The 20,643-nt window shown below is 42.5% G+C and overlaps 1 protein-coding gene across 1 annotated transcript in view; it reads right to left on the reverse strand.

Annotated features, from left to right (window-relative positions):
• ryr2a (ryanodine receptor 2a (cardiac)) overlaps window positions 1-20,643 on the reverse strand; it is a 167,236-nt gene that overhangs the window by 83,812 nt on the left and 62,781 nt on the right. The window contains 14 exon segments of the mRNA XM_029527137.1: window positions 1,138-1,297; window positions 1,484-1,567; window positions 1,772-1,875; window positions 2,130-2,234; window positions 2,401-2,605; window positions 3,541-3,733; window positions 8,060-8,301; window positions 8,458-8,591; window positions 9,056-9,174; window positions 9,509-9,604; window positions 11,554-11,689; window positions 12,605-12,788; window positions 19,833-19,954; window positions 20,076-20,240. Of these exon segments, the coding sequence (XP_029382997.1) occupies window positions 1,138-1,297; window positions 1,484-1,567; window positions 1,772-1,875; window positions 2,130-2,234; window positions 2,401-2,605; window positions 3,541-3,733; window positions 8,060-8,301; window positions 8,458-8,591; window positions 9,056-9,174; window positions 9,509-9,604; window positions 11,554-11,689; window positions 12,605-12,788; window positions 19,833-19,954; window positions 20,076-20,240 (2,049 nt within the window).

The raw sequence follows: 20,643 nt of genomic DNA on the forward strand, positions 1-20,643 counted from the left end.
CAATGCGAGGTTCTGACTCTTATTTCTAAGAGTGGGCAAGCTGATTTGACACAATGTCTTCCTGCAAATAATGAGCCTCAAGTCAGCATCAACTGCTAACTAACTGCTAAATATTAGCACCAGTATCGCAACCAACTCAAGTAACTTAGGAGGAATTCAAACACTCAGACCTGCAGCTCTGGAATGTGGACTTGGTTAAGACATAAGGAAGGACAGTCACTCATCCAAGAACTGGGTAATGTTCACTGGACCAACCCAGCATAAAGCACAAGCACAGCTAAGCACAGTTATGTTATTTTTTGTACATACAAATGTAGATCCGGTGACTCTCTAAGTTACTTTCTTGTATGTGTTTAGGTTGTTAGTTTGCCACACCAGAAGTTGATTTTGATTTTTAGGACATCATTTATCCTGCATGCAACTAATCCTCTCCCCTTCTTAACTTGGCATCTTGGAATAATTTCAGCTGGCCTCAACAAATGACCACATGAGACATGTGGTCCCAGCAGCCATGTGGTTTGTAGTTTGATTGTCTTCCATTTGGTCACTGTTACACAGACACACACACACTTTATAATAAACGTTGTTAAACACAACCGCTGCTCTATTTAATGTTGTACAAGTGGGAACAATGCCAAAACCTTCCCTGCAGAACTCTGAATCATTCTACTTTAAATGGTAATTTGGCTGTAGTTAGTAAGTTAATTATTAGTTAGAGATCCAAATTCATAGTGTTTCAAGACTGAATTGGTGATTTGGCTATCATTTCCCTTTTTTGGTTGGTGCCCCAAGGTAATTTTGATATTAATCACAGATGCAATTTAACATTTCTATTTCTCATATGAATAATTTCGTCAAATTAAGATAGCAAATCATCAATGAATTACTGAGGATTTATTTTATTTATTTATTTACTTTTGTTTTGCTGAATGCTTTGTTCTATGGTCTGTTGTGAGTGTGTGGCAAAAGTAACTAGAACAGGACAATTGCTAAACTTTAAATACAGTGGGGCGAAAAGTTCAACTCTTACCATAAAGGCAATGAAGTCAGACATAAAGGACACACTAAACAATCTCTCTCTACCTGTGCACAGGAACCCAATGCTGCAGTGTAATTGGCAGTGTTGCAGTACTCTACCTGTTGAATGCCATACGTCCATCCCTGGTGGATGCGGTCTCTTGCCCAGACATTGTGAGCATTCTCAGCCAGTTTGTCCACCATTGCCTCCTGGGTTGAGGTCAGTTTAATGTGACTCAGGTCCAGAGGAGCAGGTTTATAACCACTGGTCAGCTCATAGCTGCACAGATAGAATTGAGACAGAGTGTTTAGCCAGCCTGTTCAGTGTTCTCTAGTCAGAGAACAATATGTATCATGTGTACCACGTATATCATGGTGTATACATGGTGTATCATGTATGAATCATCGCATGAAATGCAGCATAATTGTGTCTTTGTATCAAGACAGTATCCAACATCTGACTTACGTTGGTGACAGCTTCAAGCTCTTAACTTTTTCCACAGCATGTTCATCTGTTAGGCCAACATGGCATCCCAAAGCCAGGAGAGTTCTATCACACAAAAACACATGCAGGATTAAACACAAAATGCAGTCTTTTTGACCAAGCATGTCAATTGCCGCATCACACTGACTCCTGCTTTGAAAGGTGCACAGTAACTGAATCTCTAAAAAGAAATACACATTTGGCTTCATATTAGAACTGAGTAATATTTCATCCAAGTGGTGCGCCCTGCACATGATGCTGGTGTGTTACTTGAGAGTCTCGAGAGACATCTGCAGGTTATAGCTTCGCTCCTGATCAGGAAGATTGGAGAACTCCACCAGACAGGGATGCTGCCGCTTGTTGTCATCTCGAACCTGAAACACAAACACTTTTAAAAAAGTGGGAGGGGAAATTAGTCCACCATCCAGCTATTGCCCTCTGCTCCCTAGCTTCTTTCACTGTTTCACCCTCAGGCTCCAGTCCCAAATGGCCTGCAGAGCATTTACCATCTACTTGTGAAGTAAGCATCCAGAGATAACAGGAAAGTCTGGCAGACTATCTGAGCAGCTGCTCACTTCTCAATAACCAGTGTACATAAACAGTATAGAGATGTCTGCCTGACACTCACCGCACCGTAGGTCCAGCCCAGTTCAATCTTGTTCATCACCCACAGTTCATGGATGTTTTCTGCAAGCTTCTCCCTGATCCTCTCCAAGTGAGGAGGCAGCACAATCTGCACACACACATACAGTTCACTAACATCATCATAATCATAATGGCATATATTTAATATACTGTCTGTTTCATAATGACTTAATTTGCTAATGAAGAATTTGGGTCTCCGATAAAGAACATTCCTCCCAGCTAAAATCAACCCGATGGTTCATAGGAGTCTCCACCTGGCTGGTGTCCACAGGTGTTGGGGTGAATGCTGCCTGGCTCAAAGTGACAGTGGGTCCACTGAGATCTCTGGCAGCTGTCTGATCCTGAATGGCCTCTAGCTTCAGTTTCTCCCTGGGCAACACCGCCTCAAAGCTGGGAGCATAACCTGGAGGAGGGAGGAACTTGAACTCCCCATGGCGACCACCAAGGAGGAAACGCACTCTGATGCGATAGGAGGGGAGATATGAAAGGTAAATATGATTACAGTTCACCAAGATAAGGCAGTCATATATCTGACAGTATATAAATCTAGCAAGTCCTAAAATGTTCATAAAAGACAACAAAACACAATTAAGATACACCTGTATGAAATGAGTACAGTAGAGTTCATGTCATTATGTGTGTACTACTTTTTTTTTTAATTAAGGAGGCAATTGTTATTAGGGATAAAAAAAAAAACTTGGCCTGATGAGCTTTAAAGTGCTTCAAAAACAGAAAATTGCCAGAGAAGGGATGGACGCTATCTGCCAGGATTTTCCTAAATTTCCTCCTCATCCCCTCAGTGTAGATGCTAGGAAATAACTTTTTGGTATTTCCCCACAATCAACACAACAATGAGAAATTAAACAGGCAGAAATTTGATTACGTCATCATATTAAAATTGTTAATTTAACTAGATTAGAACTAGATTTAACTAGACTACTTTAGTGGTGCTGGTTAGTTAGCCAATTTTGAGGTTTTCAGTTTATTAACCAGTCTGTTTTTCAAAGTTCTCACCAACCCTGAAATAAATCCACAAACTTTTTCTTTTGAAAAAGAAATAATGAGCCTCATTATTTCAAAAATTTTAAGATTTATTAAATTTTCTATTGTAATTGAGACTGAAAACAGTAATTTTGAAATAAAGAACATTAAAACTGTTCAAGTCATTGCAGAGGAATTGTTATATTTTGGCAATTTAAAGATCATTTCACTGTGGTGCATGTAAACACATTCACAGACAGAAACAGGGTTTTATCTGACAGTGTAACATTTTTCAGACTTCATCACTTAGTGTCTGTGAATGATCAAACACAGTAAATGTGTCTGATGGTGAATCAAAAGAAATCTACATACGAAGTGGGTTTTGATTTGTGTTAATTCAATAAAGGACTGACTTGATCCCAGCAGAGAAGCTGGCCACAGGGAAGAAGAGGCCATCAGAGTTGAAGTTCTCAAACATGCCCTGAACTGGCTGCCCATTGATCCTGAAGGAGATACTGGGCACACTGAGATCCAGGCAGCAGCTCACAACATCCTCAGACCGCAGTAGATGTTGGTTGGGGGAACTCACAGTCCGTGCAATACAACCTGCACAGGATTGACAAATAGGTGAAGGACAGAGGTTTCATCTTTGGCATCATCTCTGGCACAAAACGCACCTCCCAAGCAGTGAAAAAAAGTAAGTATTCTTGCACCCATTTCAGCACCAATGGTGTTTTGGTCTTGCAATGGTGAGGTCAGACACAGGCATTTTAAAGGCACATTGCTCAGACTACGACATGCTCCTTCATAGTCAGCTACAAACCACCCACACACGCTGCCTGTTTCACACAAGCATTGAACTGAAAGTAAGTGTAAATGTAATAAATGTAAACTTCCACTTCTCACCTCAACTAAATTTATCCAATTGTAGAACTCAAAATGTGTTTACATCTCAGAGCATATAAGAAGAAATATTTAGTGTTATGAATTTTTGCTGTTTCTTCTTTATAGAGATCTGTGTAGATTATTTATCCCCTCTGCCCCTCAGGGTGAGGGTTAGGAATCTATATGTTTTGGAATCATTGTGCCATTATAAAAGCACCTTACCAAGGTTTAGGTAGGCTAGCTTATAAAGGGATTGGGAGATGGCCATATTGACTATTATGGTTGGTATTTCGGTTGGCTCACACCAACACTAGGTCTAAAAGTCAACCCCTAACCCCTTTCTCCAAAGGTTATAACCGGTTCTGCTCCTCCGCGAATCAAACTACCCGATTAGCAATGTTCTCTAGCTCTCTGTCTCCACTCTCTGTTCCTCCTTCTCCTCCTCCTCTCCTCTCCTGTTCTCTGTGCCTCATGTGTAGTTATTCTTCTGCCTCCTTTTATAACAGCACCTCTTGGCATAGATGTAGGATGATGGTACAAATGGAGGCGAAAATTAAAGAGTTAGAATCACGGCTCCGCACTTTAGCCCAACTTATGCTAGTGTAGCTAGCCCCCCCGTAGCCGGTGCGGGCCAACCTAGACGAGCTCATACGGCAGCTAAGATAGTTTCCTCCCCCCAGTGTCCCCTGAGCTGCCGGGATCTAGTCAGGGCGGCTGGGTGACTGTCCGAGACAAGAGGCATAGTCGTAGGCAACAGCCCCCGGTTCACCACCGACCAGTTCACGTTTCCAACAGGTTCTCCCCTCTCAGCGACACACCCGCTGAAAAGCCGACTCTAGTGAAGGTGATTCTATTCTGAGGAACGTGAAGTTAGCGACACCGGCGGCCATAGTGAAGTGTATCCCGGGGGCCAGAGCAGGCGTTCAATCTTGCGTTCAAATCTCGACAATGCCGCCCCTCTCAAAAAGAAAGTATTCAATCTGAGGAGGCTGGTTCCCTGGTATAATTCCCAAATCCGTGCCTTAAAGCAGACATCAAGGAAATTAGAAAGAAATTGGCGTTCCAGTAAGTCAGAAGAGTCTCACAGAGCCTGGAAAGATAGCCTAAAAACATATAAAAAAGCTCTCCGCAGTGCTAGAAGTTCATATTACTCAGCACTCATAGAAGAAAACAAGAACAACCCCAGGTTTCTCTTCAGCACTGTAGCCAGGCTGACAGAGAGCCATAGCTCAGTTGAACCAGTGATCCCCTTAGCTCTAAGCAGTGATGATTTTATTAACTTTTTTACAGATAAAATTCTCAGGATCAGAGAAAGAATTTATCAGCTCTTGCCTACGTTAGATAAAAATCTCCTACTGAATACAGCAACTAGCTTCTATAGTTTCATCATCCAGACCGTCAACCTGGCTATTAGACCCAGTACCAACTAGCCTAAAAGATCTAACGAGATCTTTTATTTAATTGAGCTGTTCATTCTAGATTTGATTAATCTGACTTTATTTCTGGGTTATGTACCTCCTATTTATCAGATAGACATCAGTTTCTTCATGTTAACAACATCTCCTCCTCATGTACTGTAGTCAGTCATGGAGTCCCGCAGGGCTCGGTACTTGGACCAATCCTCTTTATGCTTTATCTGCTTCCTCTAGGCAACATTATCAGGAAACACAGCATCAACTTCCACTGCTATGCAGACGACACTCTGCTGTACCTATCAATGGAGCCAAATGAAGTCACTCAGATAGTCAGACTGCAGGCATGTCTTGAAGACATAAAAGTCTGGATGACTGGAAATTTTTTACTTCTCAACTCTGACAAAACAGAAGTTATTGTACTCGGTCCTAAGCATCTCAGAAAAATACTATCTAATCATCTCATCAGTCTGGACGGCATCACTTTGGCTTCCAGCTCCACTGTAAGAAACCTTGGAGTAATTTTTGACCAGGACATGGGCAGCTTTCATCCAGAAACATTAGGAAAATCAGAAACATCCTTTCTCAGGATGATGCAGAAAAACTAGTCCATGCATTTGTAACTTCTAGGCTGGACTACTGTAACTCATTACTATCTGGATGTCCAAACAAATCTCTAAAAGGGCTTCAGTTCATTCAGAACACTGCTGCATGAATATTAACAGGAACTAGTAAAAGAGATCATATCTCTCCTGTGTTAGCTGCTCTTCATTGGCTGCCAGTAAAATAAAGAGTAGAATTCAAAATCCTTCTTTTAACATATAAAGCTCTTAATGGCCAAGCTCCATCATATCTCAGAGAGCTCATAGTTCCTTACTGTCCTAGCAGGCCACTCCGCTCTCTAGATGGAGGTTTACTTGTGGTTCCTAGAGTCTGCAAGAGTAAATCTGGAGGCAGATCGTTCAGTTATCAGGCTCCTCTTCTATGGAACCAACTCCCAGCATCGGTCCGGGGGGCGGACTCTTTAGTAATTTTCAAGACCAGGCTTAAAACTTTCCTGTATGACAGAGCTTATAGTTAAAAAGTTAAAGTCTACTACTCTTTAGCTATGCTGCTGTAGGCCTAGGCTGCTGGGGGAAGGACTGAGCTTCTCTCTCTCTGTCTGTCTCTCCCTGTCACCCTCTCTCCCCCCCGTCCCTCCCTCTCGCTCGCTCTCCTTTCCTCCCCCCTTTGCATGAGCTGATAAGAACCAACCTTCTTAAATAACACAGTTTCACCCAGTTCTAAGCATTTATACTGCATTTACTAACCATGTTCTGCCAAAGTCTCTGTCTCTCCCAGTTCCTCTCCTCTCTCTCCCTGTCCTCATCCTGCAGGTGGTGATTCATCGCCATCCCATGTTCCTGCAACACCTGCTGGTCCCATATTTCATGAATTCTGTATAACAGCTCAACTCCATGAACTTCATGCAGCAACATGTTCCTGCCTACACCCCCCCCAATGCCCCTCCCCCCCCACCGGTCGAGGCAGATGGCCACCCCCCTGAGCCTGGTTCTGCTCGAGGTTTCTGCCTCTTAAAGGAAGTTTTTCCTTGCCACTGTTGCCAAGTGCTTGCTCATCGGGGGATCTGTTGTGTCTATTTAAATCAATTTATAAAGAGTTTGGTCTAGACCTACTCTATATGTAAAGTGCCTTGATGTAACTTTGTTATTATTTGGCGCTATACAAATAAATCTGATTTTATTTGATATACCATTTTTACTGTGAAAAAGACACATCCAAAGTGTATCTGTGCTTTGGCTGGTTTAAAAAGCGCCTTAAGCATGTTAACATCTGGAATATGTTTTAACATTTGTTCATCCAGTTATTTCCCAGAATTCAATTATATATACACACATCTATACACACCATTCAGGCATGACATTATGACCCCCGGCCTAAAATTGTGTTGGTCCCCCTTTTGCTGCCAAAACATCCCTGACCAGTTGAGGCATGGACTGAACTAGACCACTAAAAGGTGTGTGACACAACTCAGACATCAAGGGCTCAAGTGCAAGACTGGACTCAATTCACCAGAGAGGCAGTAGATAAAAGCTGAAATGTAATGCACAAGTACACACCAAAATAAAACAGGAAGGCAAGCACGTGTACAATAGTAAACACGTTTCTTTCACCGAGATGAGTCATGACAGTGTACTGTGGTATCTGATACCTAGATGTTAGAAGCTCCTGTGTGTTGTGAGGATGGGCCTCCATTGATTGGAACTGTTTTTCAAGCACATCCCACAGATACACTATTGGATTGAGATCTGAGGAGACCACTCCATAACTATTTTTGCTTTGTGGCATGGTGCATTATGCTGCTGAAAGTGGCCAGTTTCCTTGATAGGGTGTACATGGTCCACAACAATGTTTAGGTAGGTAGTATGTCTCAAAGTAAAAGCCACATGGATGGCAGGACCCAAGGTTTCCCAGCAGAACATTGGCCAAAGCCTCACACTTACTCTGCTGGCTTGCATTCTTATATACACCACTCACTAACAAGAGACTGAAGAGTCAATCAATGTTATTCACTTAACTTGTCAGTGGTCATAACATTATGTTTGATCGCTCACTTCACTTATCCACAGCTTACCTGACCAAAGATGGAGTCCATCAAAGCCATAGGAGTAGAGGTCATCACCAACCCCATTGCCTCCCCACCCTTCCCCCCCACTGGGGTAGGGTGCATAGCCACTGGTGTTGGCCCAGCCCACCCTGAGATGAGTGGCCTCTGCAGTGACAAAAGGTAACACCTGATCCACAATCAGTTCATAGTACCACTTCCTGTACTGAGCAGAGCCATCACTGACACCCAGGAAGATGTTTGGACGCATGCTGTTGAGAGGGGAAAACAAAATAACACTAATCATGATTTATCTGAAATAGTTTCAGCTCTATTAAAGCAAATCCGTCAAAGCACCAGCACCAAAAGTGAGGTGAATCATTGCTGACTTTGGAACAAACTCTGTGTGTGTGTGTGTGTGTGTATACCTGCTTACGTGGTTGACCAGGCAGGTCTGCAGTAATAGATCTCTTCCTGGCAGCAGATTGTCACAGATCAAGTTCTGGTTGGAGCGTACTGCTACACCGTGACATACACAAAGCGAACACAACACATCTAGAACCTGCACAGCATGAACAAAGCAGTGAACATGTCACTGTCAAAGTTAATAAATATATAACTGTTACAGTGTAAAGAAACGTGTAGACACTCATTCTGAATCTCATTCACTGAAATACAGGCTGAATTCTTGGTCTCATCCGGAGTACACCTCAGGTTTTTATAAAAAAAAATATGATAAAAAGGGATTTAAGGCAGAGAATTTAAAAATGCATATGAAAAATTCTGCGTCTGAATTCTTAAAATCATTCTTTAATCACTGAAACCTCATCTGCCACCTGATCTGCCTTCTAAAGTCACACTACATACAATCTTCCATAATCTGCACATAACTTTGACACAAAAGTTATTGATATATCCAATGGAACTGATACTACTAATGTTATAGATAAAGATTTAGATATATATATATATATATATATATATATATATATGTTTGTGCATATCTATGAAGTGCAATGCCTGAACCTTGTGGTTGCGTCCATGCTTGTCCAGCAGCGATATAATGGACTTTATATGTCCCTCTTTGATTATGTTCAGCGCCTCAGGGCTCTCCACCAGCACACAGTGAAGTACTTCTAGTATACCTGGAATAACAAAATCGACACGACTGAAAAAGCGTTTAAAACACCCCAAAGATAAGAGAAGGTCCTGGCTACTTGAGTTAGCATGTTAGCATGGACCTCCTTTGTACTAAGTCACAAAGACTATAGTTCAGTAGGACATCACAAAGAATATAGATCAGTAGGACCCTTTAGTCACTATAACCTCCCCACTGTCAGTCAGTTTCACTGTGGCAGTATTGACAATATTATATGTCAAATGTACAAGCATACCAGTGTTCCAACAGGATCATTGTACAATGGTCCGGTGGTGAAGAAGCATCAATCAAGTGCAGAAGGCCGAGTGGAGCTGACTCACCAGAAGAGGCCTCTAGCTGCTCCAGTCTGCTTATCAGCCAGTCCAGTGAACCTGAGAACTGGGCACAGTTCTTCCTGTTTCCTCGGATCAATGCAGCTAGGAGGGGGACAGGAGTAAGATGTAAATGAAGGAGAAGAGCACAAATGGACTATTACACTAAGGTTTGATTATTTTTCTCTTTCTATTCAGTTCTGTACCTTCCCTTGATTTGCAACTGGTCTCACAATGGTTAGAAACATAATCTCAAGCGTAAACATTGAGGGTTTTTATGAAATGCAGGTTTTCCCTGAGGAATAAATGTTTTCATAACCTAACAGGAAAACAGACTGGGGTTGACGATGGTGAAGAGGCCAAAGTAGGCTGCAGCTTAGTTTCCTTTTCTCAATTCTTCACCAAACCTGGCAAAGGATGTCAGGACAGCCACATATTTAACTTATTTTGTCCCATTTTTTTCACACCATGTTTGAAACACAAAATTTCATTGTGAATCCCATGAACCTCATCTCTATGTTTCATCCAGTCCTCACCAAACCATGTAGATTACCTCTTTGGAGGACACCGAAAACAAAATCTAAATTTTAGTTTTTTTTATTTAGACTGAATTGCTATTTCACAGATGGGGACCCTGGGATGAAAGCAGAAATTGGAAAGATTATATTTGTTGTTTATGGAGTAAAACATTGCACAGGAGCTGCATGAGCTAAGAACCAGTTGCTAAGGTCACTGCTTTGGGAATTGCCAAATTACAGTTTTGGTCAGAAGTTTACTTGTGCTCTTAATGGGCGTTAATGTCATTAATTTTGTGCTCTGAATTATTTATTTGAACCATTCCTTTTCCAGGATGTAATGATTATGCACAATGTACATCTTTGATTACTTTTAAAGACAAGACTTGGATGCACAAGTTTGAATATATTTTGGATTTTCTTGAATCAATACAGGGTTAAAATTATACATGCAGGCTCAAATATTTATATATAGACCCACTAATTTTGCTTAAATGTCCATTAGCATGTTTCATCTTGACCAGATGTTTTTTGCGGCCACCAACAAGCTTCTGGCATAATACTGGCTGGATATTTGACTACTCTTCTTGGCAGAATGGGTAGAGTTCATTTAAATTGCTTGGTTTCCTTGTACATACCTGCCTTTTAAGCATAGTCCAAAAATATTCAGTAGGGTTGAGGTCAGGGTATGGGAAGTTCATTCCATGAGCTTAATGTTAGCCTGCTTCATCCATTAAAAAAACAGTTTTGATGTGTGTTTGGGATTCATTTTCCTGTTGGAACACCCAATTCTGTCCAAATTTAATGGTTTAGCTGCTGATTTGAGGTGACACTGGTGTTCCAGCAGTCCTTGGTTCAAAGCAGTATTGAGCCTTGGTGGTTCCTGGGTTGTTCCTGCGCATCCTAATCTATTTCATCTGAGGGTGACAGTTTTGCAAAGTTTGGCAAAGTGGTGATGCATCCAAACACCTTGCACTTACGTACAATTGTCTGAACTGATCACCTTGGAATCTGCAGTTTACAAATGGCTCCAAATTAACTACAATTCTCATTCTTAGATCTTCACTGAGTTCCACTTCACTAACCCTAATCCTTTCACATTGTTCTGAATCAATCCAATGAGTGCTGTCAAAAACAAATCCTTTTTATGCTGCCAAAGAGAAATTAGCAACTGCAGTTAATCATGATTACTAAAGAGAAGTTAATAAGGCTTAACTTTCTAAAGTTAAAAGACATTCTACAACCTTCAGCACAAGTTATTGAAAGAATTAAACATATTTATGTATATATTTGAGCCTGTGTGTATAATTTTGACCCTGTGCTGATTAGAGAAAGTCCAAAATAAGTTGAAATTTGGCCATGATTTCTTGTTTTTAAAAATCAATTGTATATATGTTGTATAATCATTCTACCCTGGAAAAAGATTGGTTCAAACAAATCATTAAAAGCCCAAAACTGATATGACATCTGTCTCTTTTTTACTGTGGGAATTGTTTCCTTGAAAATGTTTAAATGGAATTTGATGAAGTATGCTTATACCCAGTAGTTGGTAGAGAGAGTTAAGGATGGAGCTCCAGGACTCTCCTGCCTCTTGTCCTACCACCTCAGCAAAATGGGCTGCACTGCTGTAGACGTGAAGCCGATCAATACACTCCAGGACCAGGCTGATCATCCCCTACAGACAGAGAGGCGGTTGGTTTAACTGCTTTATTAAGATGGAGTCAGAACACGCTCTTGATTATGAGGAATGAAGTAGATGGCAGAGAGAGACTGAACAGCTGCATATCAGAGAGAACCAAAGATGGCTTAGTTGCCAACAGAAAGTATTGGGGCAGGGGGGCTTATTTTGAAAAAATGAAAACTTAAAAAACTGTTCCAGCCATAGTGCAGTGGTGGTGTTTGTGGGTTTTCTTTTCTGCCTTTGTGTGAAATATTCAGTCAAGGCTAAAAGGTGTTGTGTCAGGTCAGTGTGACTTGACACAACACATCACACAACATGTTTCATGGCAATATCTAATCAGGTAATTCTAATCCTAGTGAATGTTTGACATCACACAATTGAACAATAAAATTAAAACCTTGAGACACAAACACCTGTGACAGCACAGCATTTTGGATGAGGGCAGAACTTTCTCATTCAGACACAGGAGAACATTCTGAGTTTGTTTCCAGTTAAGTGAGGAGGCACTGTGCACTCCTCCGTCAGTCCAAAGGTGAGTCATAGACATTTTCTGTTGTTATATGCATTGTATATGAAAATGAAATAGCAAATTGTGGCCTGATTAAATTGTAACAAATGACTACCACGTTTATGTGAAATAGGAGCCTTGTCAATCAGGAACTAATGATGTTGGCCGAATCTTTTCTAAAAGTTTTGTTCAGACGTAAAGTATATAAATTGTTCTGCTTAATGTTTGTCGATGTCTGTAAGAGTGACCACAGAGCTACTGAGTAGTTGTTTTCAACATTAAATACATTTCTATGTAAATTCAAACAGTCAGACTTAATTGTGTGTTTTCCAGTGTTTTTGGACTCAGTGTAACCAATATGTCTCCTCATGTAACATCAGCTCCAGTACACACACACCCACCTCCTCCTGGAAGAGGTTCTGTCGGTTCTTCAGAGCTCTCAGTCGGTTCTGCTTGTTTTCATGTTCCAGGTGTTCTCCAGGTGGCTGGAAGTATCCAATCAGATCTTGAAGGCTGAGGCTTACTGAATCAATTGGGAGATCTAAAATCGAGCTCCTTCCCTTTCTCCTGACCGTGTCCAGACCCCTTGGGCACACAGAGGGATGACACAGACAAGTCAGGCTGTGTTTACATCATTGTGTTCTCCTTGCTGAGCTGTCAGCTCTTAGCCCTCAAGGCTACAGATCAAAGTTTAGCGAGCAGGCGTAGGAATAACTAATATGTCTCTGTGTTCATGTATTTCCTGTCCTGTCTTTATATCTATGTCATAATATCCCGATGTGTCTCTGTCTCTGTCTCTTTATCATGATGACTATGTGTCTGAGTGTCTCTGACCTCTCTCTGATCTCTCCTTCTCGCTGTGTCTGTCTATCACTATCTCCATGTGTATTTTCTCTCTGCTTCTGTCCATGTGTCTCTGGACCTTTATTTCTGTCTTTCTCCACCTGAGAAACATTAGGAAAATCAGAAACATCCTTTCTCAGGATGATGAAGAAAAACTAGTCCATGCATTTGTAACTTCTAGGCTGGACTACTGTAACTCATTACTATCTGGATGTCCAAACAAATCTCTAAAAGGCCTTCAGTTCATTCAGAACAGGAACTAGGAAAAGAGATCATATCTCTCCTGTGTTAGCTGCTCTTCATTGGCTGCCAGTAAAATAAAGAGTAGAATTCAAAATCCTTCTTTTAACATATAAAGCTCTTAATGGCCAAGCTCCATCATATCTCAGAGAGCTCATAGTTCCTTACTGTCCTAGCAGGCCACTCCGCTCTCTAGATGGAGGTTTACTTGTGGTTCCTAGAGTCTCCAAGAGTAAATCTGGAGGCAGATCGTTCAGTTATCAGGCTCCTCTTCTATGGAACCAACTTCCAGTATCGGTCCGGGGGGCGGACTCTCTAGTAATTTTCAAGACCAGGCTTAAAACTTTCCTGTATGACAGAGCTTATAGTTAAAAATTTAAAGTTCTCTACTCTTTAGCTATGCTGCTGTAGGCCGAGGCTGCTGGGGGAAGGACTGAGCTTCTCTTTCTCTCTCTTGCCCCCCCGAGCCTGGTTCTGCTTGAGGTTTCTGCCTCTTAAAGGAAGTTTTTCCTTGCCACTGTCGCCAAGTGCTTGCTCATCGGGGGATCTGTAATAATTTTATAAAGAGTTTGGTCTACATCTGCTCTATTTGTAAAGTGCCTTGATGTAACTGTTATGATTTGGTGCTATAGAAAAAACAAAAAACAAAAAAAAGAAAAATGCGAAATGCGATACACATAACCACAGGGGTGTACTCCACCCTGTGACAAGGACGGCAAACAACAGTAAATACTGTCACTCTCTGTCGCTCTGTCTCTGTCTCTCTATATTTATGTATTTCTGTCTGTTCCAGCCAGATATACAATGAACTTAATTTACAGACAAAGACTTTTATAAATAAAGTACCATGTGAAAGCAGGACCCATGTACTTTTCTTCAGTAATTAAAAGTACAGTGGGTGCTATGCTAAGTTAAGAAGTGCAACTTATACAATTTCTAAAATAAGGTATTCAATAATTTAAAAGGTGGGTTTTATTCACACAAGTGTGCTCAGCCTTATAAATTAATGGTTAAGAGATTTTCTTTTTGATTTTCTATTGCATGTACAGAGTTATTCAAATGCCTAGTAAATGACTAAATTCTATGGCGAAATCCGAATATTATAAGGGTGACATCAAAATCAATGAAGACACTCACTAAATGATTAACCTGAGAGAAATTAATTGCAGGTGATCTTTCTCATAATGTTTGCTATGTGATGTGATATAAAGTAGATGGGGAAGACTTACATGTAAAAATGTACTGTCTCAGAAAAAAAAAAAAAAAAACCCTAACCCTACCCCCCGTAGAGAGAGAGAGTCAAGGATCGAAACAGGTATCACTAGTAAGGGAACCCACTGATATAATATAGGTGAAATGAAAGGTGAAGTTCATTTCCTTGTTTCCTTCATATGATTAATGAGTGATAGATGTTAAAGTGGTTGAGCTGAGTTGTGCTGATGTAATGCTGTAGTATGTAGTGTGAATGATAGTGTAGCTCAGTGCTGATTCTACAGATCTTATGCTATTAAATCATTATTATAATGAATGCAGCTGCTCAGTAATGATGACAGCTCTTTCTTTGCAGTCAGTTGCATTTGTATTAACTGTGAATCATTTGTCTGACCAACATTTATCTGACTGGCTGGCAGGGTTGCAGCGGCTGCATGCCTGCTGCAATCTGTTTGCTGCACAGATGTCTCTGAAGAGAACATGTAGGTAGACTTCTCTTGTGCCAAACTCCTTGCGGAAAACATCCAACTGGTGTGTGCAGTATCTGTCAAGAAGCTGAAACAATAGAGCATGCTACTGATAATTGTAGGAGGAAAGATGGAACATGATGCCAGGGATGGAAATAGTTGAACTGATAGGGGCAGGTCTTAAAAGTATTCTTGAGTGTGGTGAGAAAGGGCAAGGCCGGAGATATTTATTTGAATATCTCTTAAGAGCAGGATTGTTTAGGACAATTTAAATAATAGATATAATTACTTCCAATAGGTGGAAGTAATGCAACTAACAGGACGCCAGCTGCCTTAAAACCTCAAAGAAGAAGAAGAAGAAGTTGGGACATTCCCTTTCTGGTTTGTTTCGGGACTTGTAAATTTGTATCATCCTTCATAAAAGTATTTTGTGTTTTGCTAATTTGTTTTCTGTAATATAAATTAGTCGTGGCATTTGTAAAAGTGTTTTAGATTTTGTAATCTGAAATATTTTTTGCACCTCTCGGTCACAGTATATATATTAGATGCAAAATATCTGCTTTCAATGTACTTGCCACCACCATATAGCTGAATGTTCACTCTAGAGCAGTGGTTCTCAACCTTTTTTGAACAAACGCTCCCCTGAGTGACCATGATGCTCTTAATGCCGCCCCCCCCCCCCCCAAAAAAAAAGTGTGTGTGCATGGATTTTGATTTGAACATTGCCTCCAAAATATGTTTTTGACACAGAGTATAATGGTAAGCAACATGGAAATGTTACTTTAGTCGTAATGGGACCCTGAGCTCTTCAGTTGATTTTCTGGAAAGAACTGTGAGACGGAATTAAAGTTCCACTTACACTTCCTGCTTTATTTTGAAAATCTTGTGTTCCATGTTGTTGTTTGCCATTTACATTGCCATTCCCAGTGTATGACCGGACTGTTTTTTGATGTTTGATTCTCCTGCCTACTCCTTGCCTGTTATGTCTGCCAGATCCTGCCAGCCTTTTTGTGTATGACCCCTGCCTCCATTTGGATTAAAAGCTCTTTCCCTACTGGACTCACTACCTCTGCCTCGCTTCCCCTTTTTGCACCTGGGTTCACTCTCATCAGCTCTGAGAGTGCAATCTGGCCATGACAGACCCAGCAGAAGGGGATGCTATCCACCGTGCCCTCGGAGCTCAGGGAGTTCGCCTTACAGCTTTGGAGCAGTCCCTCTCCAGTCTGGGGCCCGGTATTCAGTCACTCTCGGAGCACCTGCAAGCCTTGGCTGCCCAGACTAACCAAATTATGGCCCGCCTTGGTTCTATGACCCCAGCAGCACATGATCCTGTTGACTCTTCTCAACCTCAAGCATCTCCAGCACCACCAATTCCTACATCTCCACATTTGGAACCCAAAGCACCACCCATTGAGAGGTACGATGGCTCTCCCAGGACATGCCGCTCCTTTCTGACCCTATGCTCATTGACTTTTGCACTGCAACCTATTACCTTTGCCACAGAACGCTCAAGGGTGGCATATATGATAATGAACCTCACTGGCAGAGCTCGTGAATGGGCTATGGCTGAGTGGGCCAAGCAGTCACCCACCTGTGATTCTGTGACTGCTTTCTCTGCTGCATTGACCCATGTATTTGGCCAATCTACCACAGTCCGAGAGGCAGCCCGAGCCCTTGGTAACCTCAGGCAATCGAGGCCTTAATGACATTACAGTGTAGAATTGCTACCCCTTACCACTCATCTCCTCTGCCTTTGAGCTCCTTCAAGGGGCTAAAATCTTCACTAAGTTGGACCTCCGTAATGCCTACCACCTGGTCCGTATACGGAAAGGCGATGAGTGGAAAACTGCATTCAATACCCCAAGTGGCCATTATGAGTATCTTGTTATGCCATTCGGACTCACTAATGCCCCTGCTGTCTTCCAGTCCCTGGTCAACGACATCCTCCGTGACATGTTGAACAGGTTTGTCTTTGTGTAACTGGATGATATCCTGATATTTTCTCCGTCTGTCAAAGCGGAAAAATGTGAATTTCACAGGTCCACTGTGTCCTTTCTGGGGTATATCATCTCACCAGGATCGATCAAGATGGACCCAGAGAAAGTCGATGCTGTCCTCAACTGGCCTGTACCCACTGACTGTAAGCAGCTCCAGCGCTTCCTTGGCTTCGCTAACTTCTATCGACGGTTCATCAGAAACTACAGTCAGATTGCTGCCCCTTTGCACTCACTCACCTCTGCCACTTCCATGTTTTCTTGGTTCCGTGAGGCTGAGTCTGCCTTCCAGACCCTTCTGTCCAGATTCTCTTCCACTCCTATTATCCAGATCCCAGACCCCAAGCTCCAGTTCATCATCGAGGTGGATGCCTCAGATGTGGGAGTTGGAACTGTCCTTTCCCAGCGCTCCCCTACGGACAATAAGGTCCATCCTTGTGCTTTTTTTTTTTTCACAGAAACGCTCATCAGCGGAGCGCAACTATGATGTGGGGAATCGAGAACTACTGGCTGTGAAGTTGGCATTAGAAGAGTGGAGACATTGGTTGGAGGGTGCTGACCATCCATTTCTGGTCTGGACTGACACAAAAATTTGGAATACATTCGAGGGGCCAAACGACTGAACTCAAGACAAGCCAGGTGGGCCTTATTCTTCACCCGCTTTAACTTCACCCTGTCTTAGCGCCCAGGTTCCCGCAACATCAAGCCTGACGCCCTCTCCCAGCAATTCGAGGCAGAAGACCACCCCCTGGAATGCAGCTAACATCTTACCCCCCAACTGTGTGGTTGGAGCGGTGACTTGGGACATTCTGAGACCCCTGCATGTTCCACATTGGCCATGGTCTCATATATCGATGGACTTTGTCACAGGGTTGCCTCCCTCAGAGGGCAAGACAGTGGTCCTCACAGTCATAAAATGGCCCATTTTATTGCCCTGCCTAAACTGCCCTCTGCTCGGGAAATGGTGGAGGCACTTCTGTTTCACGTTTTTGCGGCTCCATGGTCTTACCCAGGATGTTGTGTCGAACAGGGGTCCCCAGTTCACCTCGCGTTTCTGGAAAGAATTCTGCAGGCTAATCGGTGCATCTGTTAGTCTCTCTTCTGGCTTCCACCCACAGACCAATGGCCAGACAGAAAGATACAACCAGGAGATGGAGACAGCTCTGTGGTGTATCACCTCCCAGAATCCTTCCAGTTGGTCCCGGCAGCTCCTCTGGGTGGAGTATGCCCACAACTCGCTCCCTTGGTATCCATGGGCATGTCACCCTTCCAGTGTGTCTACGGCTACCAGCCTCCGCTGTTTCCTGATGTTGAGGGGCAGGTTTTCATCCCATCAGCCCAAGCTCTGGTTCGCCGTTACCACATCACCTGGAAGAGAGCCCGGGCAGCCCTGCTGCGCACCACTGCAGGATACCAAAGAACGGCTGACCGGCATTGTACAAAAGGTCTGGCTCTCTACCCGTGACTTAACCGTGCCATAAACTGGGTCCCAGATTTGTGGGCCCATTCCCGATCTCCAAGATCATCAGCCCAGCTGCTGTTCGTCTTCACCTCCCTCCCACTATGAAGATCCATCCCATGTTTCACGTATCCAGGGTGAAACCTGCCAGGACCAGTATTAAGCAACGTTGAAATTGGTAAGAAAAACACCACCACAGCAGAATTTGTTGAAAATTTGTTTCATAGGTATTTGTAGATGCCAACATCATACACACTTCAGGGGAACAACGGTGAATTAACCAATGAAAAGATGAACCACTCGAACCACTGTATGAAAGAGGAGATCACCTCCTTTATTGTGGGAATAACTAGGGACTCCCCCACAGTGAACGGTAAGCTGGCCTTAGCTACTAGAAGAGCTATAAAATGCCACCAACCCGCTCTCTGTTTGGTTGACGCTCTGAACGAACACGGTGTTGATTGTAGGGCGCCTTGAATACCGATCCCTCAGTAACTGGAAGTAAGCCGCGTCATTTAATGCCTTGTCCCGATGTTTTCTTGAAAGATGCTCCTGTAATTGCGACTGCTTCAGTGCTTCATTTGAGAAAACCTGCGATTAAACATGATTCCGTAGTATTGATTGTTGTACGTTTTCATTGGTTATTGAACTAGCCTGCGAAAGGTGTTGGAAAGTAGTTTCCAAAAGAGTTTTCAAGGGGTTTCTCTGCCACTGTGGTTTGTTTATAGGCGTTACTATGGCAGCCGCTCCTGCTCAGCTTGTCCGATTGTGACGGGTGCAGAGAGAAGAGGAGATTTTACCTGGTCATGGAGGCTAATCTTGGCTGCCATTAACAGACAATGGTTTCCTCACATTGGCCTGTCACCATATAAAGCCACTTGATGGATAGCACTGCCAGACTGTGTTATATGTTTATTTTATTTCATAAACTTGTTGAAGGGCAGCACGATGGCATAGTGGCTGTCTTAGCACTGTTGCCACACAAAAAGGCCGCTGGTTTGGTTCTTTCTGGGTTTACATGTTCTCCCCATGCTTGCATGGGTTTCCTCTGGGTACTCCGGTTGCATGGTTCGGTTAATTGGTGACTCTAAATTGTCCGTAGGTCTGAGTGTGAGTGGTTGTTGGTTTCTGTCTGTCTCTGTGTGGTGGCTCTGCGATTGACTAGCAACCTGTCCAGGGTGATGTCGCCCTCGCCCAGTGTAAGCTGGAATTGGCTACAGCACCCCCCATGTCCAAATATGTGGTAGAGGATGAATGAATGAATGAACACTTATTTAGCTTTATAAGCAGATTTAGATGATCTTCAATATATTTCTTGCTTAATGAAGACTCAGGAATCATCTTTCACCCCCCTTCCGCATAACTTTCTAAAATATTACAGTGTGTGTGTCTGTTTGTATGGGGAGTAAAACACCTGATGAAGAGATTGAAGAGAAAGACAGTACTACGAATGACTCTGGCAGTGCGACTCTCTTCGTGTTGTGACCGAGATAGTGTCAGCCCGTCGTCCATGTGACCCTCATGGTGCATGATGGCCTGAAAAAAAGATTTAAGATCACGTTTTACTCATAAAATCACAATGATTTGGATTGAGGCTGAGGGATAAAAATCTCTGAATAGTACAGTATGGTTCAGTGGATTCAGTGCAGTAAGGTACCTTTCTTTGTACTCCACCCATGCGTGCACACTTGGCATCAATAGTTTGATATGTAAGCCAAAGACAGGTGTCAAAGTGCTGGATGTAACACACAGAGTCTCCATATTTAATGTCAGGAACACCCATCCCATCCACCTCCTTTTTCAAACTGGGGTCCAACTTTTCCTGGAGAAAAAAGAGAGGGAGAAGAACTGTCACCTTTATTGACTCAGTGGTCCTTAACAGACACAAGGCAGCTTATCGAGGGTATTAGCTCTAGTCTTTAAGGTTGTATTGATTTAAACCTGGATTCTTGATTTGGATTTTGATTTATTTCATGTTTTATTTTGTAACCACTTCCTTTGTCTGCCAAGTGTTCATGTATTTCCCGTTCTGCTGATTGTCTGCCCAGCCTTACCTGTTTTCCCTGTGTTCACTCACCTTGTCTCTGTTGGTATTGAACCCTTTTGTGAGTCTGTGCTGCCTTGCTTGGGTTTCCTTTTGTCCACTTTCTGTTTCCCTGAGTCAGTGTTCTGTATTTTCTGTTTTTGATGTTGGCGTGGTTTCTTGTTAGTTACTAAGGTCAGCT

The sequence above is a fragment of the Echeneis naucrates genome, chromosome 19 (genome assembly GCF_900963305.1).
Source record: "Echeneis naucrates chromosome 19, fEcheNa1.1, whole genome shotgun sequence".
In the NCBI taxonomy this organism is placed as follows: Eukaryota; Metazoa; Chordata; class Actinopteri; order Carangiformes; family Echeneidae; genus Echeneis; species Echeneis naucrates.